General features: G+C 35.5%; 1 protein-coding gene across 1 annotated transcript; it reads left to right on the top strand.

Moving 5' to 3' along the window:
- Window positions 1-2,153: 2,153 nt before the first annotated feature.
- Window positions 2,154-4,561, top strand: LOC107895448 (uncharacterized protein At1g65710). Its single transcript, XM_016820727.2, has 2 exons — window positions 2,154-3,502; window positions 3,587-4,561. The coding sequence occupies exons 1-2, from the start codon at window positions 2,333-2,335 to the stop codon at window positions 4,358-4,360; spliced, it is 1,944 nt and encodes a 647-aa protein (XP_016676216.1). The 5' UTR covers window positions 2,154-2,332; the 3' UTR covers window positions 4,361-4,561.
- The last annotated feature ends 2,639 nt before the right edge of the window (window positions 4,562-7,200 follow it).

The raw sequence follows: 7,200 nt of genomic DNA, 5'->3' as shown, positions 1-7,200 counted from the left end.
GGAAGTTCATGTGAGCTAAGTAATGGGAAGCTCATACGAGCTGTATATCGGGAAGCTCTTACGAGCCAAATACCAAGAAGCTCATGAGAGCCAAGTATCGGAAAGCTCAAGAGAGCTGTGGTGTGTCTACAATACATGCAGAATTACAACCATATCGGGAACCCTAATGACATGTCATTTGTTTCCTTCGAATTTCTAAGGTTCAAATGGGAATTGATAATTATCGGATATGTGATCATAATTACACATGACAATTTGTACAAATCACACACAACAACATTCAATTTTAAAACATATAAATATACAATTTAGTTACACGAACTTACCCCGATAAGTTTTCATAGATGCTGCTAGTCTGGTACTTTTTCTTTGCCTCGATCTAACTCCGTATTAGGTCTATCTGGATCTATACGAATAAATTTAACTTAATTTAATATAATTCATATTCAATTTAATCCAACACACATATTTGACAAAATTACTATTTTGCCCTTATCCTTTTAATTAATTACAATTTAGTCCCTATGCTCGAAAAATGAAATTTATACAATTTAATCCTTATTCAAGCCTAGTCGATTTTCATACATATCAATAACAACCCATGTATTTCACAAAATTTAGATTTTTTTCATAAATTTTTTATCTTTTCAATTTAGTCCTTAATTGATAAATTTATCAAAATTCTCTTTACAAAAGTTGTTTATCTAACAACTACCTTTCATTTTCTATCATAAAACTTCAAAATTCAATTATACTCATCCATGGAAAAACCCTAATACTTTAACAATTTTGTAAATTAATCCCCGAGATAGTTAGATTAAGCTATTACAATCTCGGAAACATAAAAATCATTAAAAACAAGACAATAATACTTACCCAAATGAGCAAAAGAAGCTTGCTAAAAATTAAGCTTCCATGGCTAGGGTTTCCATGTTTTTTTATGAAAGATGATGAAAATAGATTTTTTTCTTTTATTTAATATTACTTTAAATCTTTAATTTCCAAAATTAACTTTAATATTTTCTTCAATTTCCAATGATGAATAATCATACTTATCCACTAACTCTTCTAAATGGTCTATTTGCTATATAAGGACCTCCAATTTTAAATTCCATAGCTATTTGATACTTTTAACTACTAGAATTCAATTTTTACTCTTTATGCAATTTAGTCCTTTTTATCAAGCTAGGCATGTAAACGATAAAATTTCTTAATGAAATTTTTATACGATATTTCTATCATACTGTAGACCATAAAATAATATTAAAATAAATTTTCTTCTGACCTCGAATTTGTGGTCCCGAAATCACTGTTCCAATTTAACTGAAAACGGGCGGTTACATTTTCAGCTTTACAATAGAGAATGGGATGCCTGAGTTTGACATGCCTATCATGAGGTCAATTATGCAACAGATTTCATGATATGGATGGGAGCTAATGAAGATCTCATTTTGCAAGCATTCAATCATCCAACAGTTGAGCTTGAAAATATCCTTTTAGGAGATAAGTTGAGTGTGACTAGCTGACGACTATGCCCCTCATAGTTTTTTGTAGTCCTTAAGGCTTAGCCATTTTTTCTTCTTATAAAAAAAATTATAACTTTTCCTATTGTATGTCTCCATTGCATATGAAAATATACATGTGATGTTTTCATGCTCCACATTTATCCCACGAGACTTTTACTCCACACTTATCCCACGAGACTTAAAAGACTATATAAATTATCATTAGGACTCCCAAAATAAAAGAAAACTAAGAAAAGGAGAGAACTTTTCTCCCCCGCTTTGGAAACTCTTGAATCTCGACATCTAAATAATTTGTCATCAAATGTGAAATTCATATTCGTGTATAGACATTTCCAAATTTTATTTTCCTTGTAAGGGATAAAATAAGTATAAAAAAAATGTTAAAAACTTAGTACCTGTTCCAATGTAAAAAATAAAATTTTGAAAATGGCAAGTTTCCCATTAATTCCTTCCTTACAAAATCAAGTAACATTCCAATAATTAAATTAATGTCTGACATTAAATTCATTGTTTTGAATAAAAAAATTACGTTTTTATAAAACGAAAAGGTAGCACCATTTATCCAAATATACAAGTCTACCAAATGATATTATTATATAATAAAAGGAGTTGGAGTGTGTCAGTCGGGTCATCCAACGTCTCTTTGATTCTGTGGATTTAAAATTTAACGGATAGATCATGGATTCAAATTTTGAAATACCAAAAAAAGCTGTGCGTTTTAAAGACAGATGTACCCCACCCTTATTAACCTATTCACACCGTTTCCCATCTCCCACTCTTCAATTCCTCTCTCTCACTAATCCCAAATGGGTGGCTGTTTCAGCAAAAAGAAAGCCTCTTCCCCCCATCACAACCCTCAGCCAAAGCCAAAGCCAAAGCCGCAGCCTCAGTCGACCACGGTTCCCCTTTCTTCTGCACTACCACCATTAGCGGCCGAGACCAACCTCAAAACCGGAAGCGAGCCCAAGGTTCACCTGGTAACTGAAGAAGAACAGTCTGCGAAAGCAAGCCAAGAGGAGAGCTTGGTGAAGAAGGAGATATTCGTCATAAAACACAGAAAGAGCCATGACAGAGACAAACGCTCCCCTTCGCCGCAAAATCCAACGCAGTCAACCGAAAACGAGCCCGCTTCCTCTGCCTCCACCGAAGGAGGCGTAGTCTGCAACATCAATACTGCTGTGAGGACGTCCAGCTGCACTAAAGAGGAAGTAGATGCCATTTTGATACAATGCGGAAGGCTTAGCAGAAGCAACTCCTCGGGGAAAACGCCTTCCAGGAAGTACTCCGGTTCCAAGCGAAGTTACGATTTCGATTGCGAAAACGACAACGATATCGGCGCTGCTGCTTCAACTGATTATGGTTCGAGGAAGAAAGGGAATGATAATTTACGTGAAGACGACCGTCCTCGCCACCGGCAATCAAGTAGGTCTTCTTCTCAAGGAAGGAGGAGGACTCCGAGCAGAGAAAGAGACCGGCAGCAACAACGCTCCGGGAGCAGAGAAAGAGTTAACGGCAGCGGTGGTGGAAGACGAGTGAGCCGATCCCCAGGAAGAAGATCAGAGAACACTGAAGGCACCCATGGTAATAATGCTGCCAATGCCAGTAACAGGCCCGGAAAGATGGTCTCTGTTCCGGCAACCGTTTCTTCATTGGCAATGGATAAGAGCAGCAACGGTGTAGAACCTTCCACGACTACTGCTAATGCCATCAAAAGGATCTCTGTGAAGAGGAATGTGGGAGATGCGGGTGTAGTAGGTGTTTCAAGGAGCGCCGCATCACCTCGGTCTCAGTCCCCTGCAAGGACTAATAATGCCAAAGGCTGCAATGAGAATCAGCAACAACCAACTCTTAGTCGCAGTTCCTCCAGGAAAGCAGAGCATTCGCCTTATAGAAGAAACCCCTTGAGCGAGATTGATCCCAACTCACTTGCATACCCACAGTCAGCTACCACCAACAAAGGACAAGGAGGAATCAAGGTAGTACTTCCTCTTCATTTTGCTTCAATATGTTGTTTCTCGATGTTGGTTTAATTACTTACATAAAAGGACTTGTATTTTCAGAAATCGAATGTTGAGATGAACCACAAAGCCAGTGTTCAAGGTAGCAACCATAAAGCTGGCAGCATTGCTACAAATGTTGAAGATGTCAAGACACAGCCACCCAAGGCCGGAGCTGATAATCTGAAACCTCAACAATTAACGAGAAGCAGATCCTCTAGGAGGTCACGGGACCTGGACCTGAATCCAGAAATTTTGTTGAACCCCATCCCATCGTCATACACAACGCTATTGCTTGAAGACATCCAAAATTTTCACCAAAACAACAACAACAATCCTCCTCAGTTTTCACTCCCAGCGTGCGTGAGCAAGGCCTGCTCCATTTTGGAAGCAGTTGCTGACCTCAACTCCACTACAAGCTCCAACCTCTCTGGTGCATTCTCTGATAGAAAAGGTCCCCCAACAGATGATTCAAACAAGAACTCCTACAACAACATGACTGTAGGGAGGAAAATGACGGAAGCGGGAGACCCATTCGTTGAATCCGAGGTAATTGGAAGTGATCATTTGATGGAGCCAAGTTTTCACAAGTACGTGACAGTTAGGAGAGGTGGTGGTGGGGCAGATATGGAGGAACAAGAATCATCAGGGAGCAATAGTATAGCGGGCAGTGGGCAGCAGCATTGGGGATTTTCATCCTCCTCGTGGGAACCCAATTCAGCAGATTCAACGGATCGATGGAGTTCAAGGACAAAAAGCAGACAAGAGGATTACAACAGTCCCCTGGGACTCCAGAGGCATGCCTTTGCTGAAGCAGGTAGTGGCATGAAAAAGTAGAACTAGAAAGACTCTCTGAACACGAACATGCTGGTGCCAAGATAGAGGCTGCACCAATCGGCTACGAAAGTTCTTCACTCGATTGCATTTGCAATTTGAAGTTGCTGGTTTCAATTGTAAACTTTCTTGTATTTGGTTGCTTACTTTACCAACCACTTTTTTCTGCCTATAATTTAATTATTTGAATTTTACTTCTTCCAATTGTCTATACTTCTTTCAAGTTCAGTCTACACCATTACTATTTTGGCTCTGCAAATTTCATCAAAAGAAGGTTTTTTTTTTTAGATAAAAATTTCATCATATAGTAAGCGACTTCAATAAGGCCTGTACTGTGCACACTAACGAAGGGAATTTTGAACAGTGATCTTACTATTTTGGATTTGTATATTTTTCAGAACTTTCACGTTTAATATTATATATTAACACTTTAATAACTTTTTAATCAGTCTTTTCAATATTATATCCATGTAGTATAACTTTTCAATAACTTTAATAACTTTTTAATCAGTCTTTTCAATATTAAATCCATTTAGTATAAAAACTTAAGCATTTGCTGTTTAAAACATGATATGAAAATTAATATTATTTACTTGTATGACAACTACAAAATAATAATAATGATAATTTGCAGAGCCATAAAAGCTTAAAAATTATTATCTTCATTAAAATTTAACTTTATTTAGTTCTTGTTATTAGTACAATAGCTAAATTAATTCATTTAATAGTATAAAACTAATTTAACTATTTAATATAATAGAAAAATTCGCCAAACATTTCAATTATTATAAAATGTTGTACCTAAAAATATTACAGAAAAACTCTGATATAAAACTTAAAATCATAAACCAAGACTTGTCATATCAGATTAGTAAGAAAAATCAAGAATATAATTAGATGCAAAAATGTACTTGAACCCATCGACATATTGAAATCTTCAAGTTTTGTGGTTTTATCTTCTAAATTAACACATAAGTATTTTAGAGCATTTGACTTTCTCCTTTTTTTTCTTTTTTTTTTTAAGATGAAATGTTTGAAAGTATTTTAGAGAATTAGAGACATTGTCTTTGAAGATGTTAATATTCCTCAACATATTTATTTAATTGTGTTAGAGTTGTCTGACCCGAATCCCATTTAATTCAATTTGAAAAGCTCGAGATGCAACTCACTTGTTAAAGAAATAAAATAGAAAGGAAAAATTGTGGATTTTTGGGGACGAAGGTCCAAGGGCTGAAGCCCGAGGCCGTAGTCCATCACAAATCCCTATCCACCACTAAACTCAATTGGGGGTGCGGGGGCTCCGCCACGCGGTACAAACAAGTTGAATAAATATAAGACTATACTTCTTCTATTAGACGAGTTGTTTAACCCTTTAAAAACTATGCATAGCGGCAAATATTTTGTATTGTGGTTTTTAAAAATTAGTAAATTTCTCCTTATTTACCCATAGCTTTTTCTCGATAAGGGTTTTCCACGTAAAATCTACGTCTTATTATTTTTATTTCTTACTGTTTTGCGATCATACCTATTGTCATTATTGACATATAGTATAATAAAATAGTATCAGAGCATTCAGTTGCTTGTGTTGATCACAATAATGACGATATTAAAGTATGATATTCCGCTATTGGATCGCAATACTAGATTCACATTGTGGCAGGTAAAGATGCAGACAATTCTTGCGCAGATAGATTTGGACAACGCCCTGTTATAGTTAGATAAGATGCCTTCAACATTGACACTTAAAGAAAAGTGGTGTAATGATCGAAATGCCTTATTGCAATTACATTTGCAGTCGTCGAAAAAAATTCTACAAGACGTGTTGAAAGAGAAGACAGTCGCTACATTATGGTTGAAGCTGGAGCAACTTGCATGTTGAAAAACTTAACTAGCAAGTTGCATTTGAAGTAGCACATTTATTATCATCATTTGGAAAAAAGGTAGGTCTTTAGTAGAACTTTAATTGTCTTTAAAGAAATTGTCTTAGATTTAGATACCATTGAGGCTCAGTATGATAAAGAGGATTTAGGGTTAATTCTGCTTTGTTCATTGTCCTGTTCTTATTCGACCTTTAGAGATACAATTTTATATAATCACGAATCTTTCATAGTTGATGAAGTTTTTGAATCTTTAGCCTTGTATGACAAGATAAAACATCTTGTGGCTAGATCCGACTCTAAAGGAGAGAGTCTCATTGTTTGTAGGAGACAAAAATGAAATACTAGTGATAATCATGGGAAAACACAAGAACAAAATCTTGAAAATAAATCTAAGGGTAGATCGAAATCTTCAAACAAAGGTAAACCTTGTAATTTTTACAAAAAAATGACACATTAAGGCTGAATGTTATAAGTTGCAAAATAAGATTAAAAGGGAGGGTGCGAATTAAAAAGGAAAACAACCGGAAAAATCTGATGAAGCTGATGTAGCAGAAGAGTACAGTGATGATGAACTCCTAATTGCTTCTATTAACAACTCTAAAGTAAGCGGGGAGTGGATTCTCGATTCTGGTTGCACTTTTCATATGAGTCTCAACCATGATTGGTTTACAATTTATGAAATAATTTCTAAATGTGTTGTTTTGATGAAAAATAATGTTTCATATAGAATTGCAGGTATTGACACAATCAGAACAAATTTCCAAGAACAAATTTCCATAAATAATAGCTTGGAAATTTGTTCTGATGAGTTTAATGAATTGTGCAAATCAGAAGGAATCGTGAGACACTTGACAATTAGTTGTACTTCGCAGCAAAATGACATTGCAAAACGGATAAATTGAACAATAAAATTTAATATTTTCATATTAAGTAATTTTCTCATCCCAATTTTACCCTAATAAA

The sequence above is a fragment of the Gossypium hirsutum genome, chromosome A11, assembly GCF_007990345.1.
Source record: "Gossypium hirsutum isolate 1008001.06 chromosome A11, Gossypium_hirsutum_v2.1, whole genome shotgun sequence".
Taxonomy (NCBI): Eukaryota; Viridiplantae; Streptophyta; class Magnoliopsida; order Malvales; family Malvaceae; genus Gossypium; species Gossypium hirsutum.
The sequence above is the reverse complement of the archived record's forward strand: the minus strand, read 5'-3'. Positions and strand labels throughout refer to the sequence as shown.

Excerpts from the sequence above, each read along its gene's own strand:
- LOC107895448 (XM_016820727.2), top strand. The coding sequence starts at position 2,333 with ATGGGTGGCTGTTTCAGCAAAAAGAAAGCCTCTTCCCCCCATCACAAC. Across the intron at positions 3,503-3,586 it reads AAGGACAAGGAGGAATCAAG|AAATCGAATGTTGAGATGAA; the intron begins GTAGTACTTCCT and ends TTGTATTTTCAG.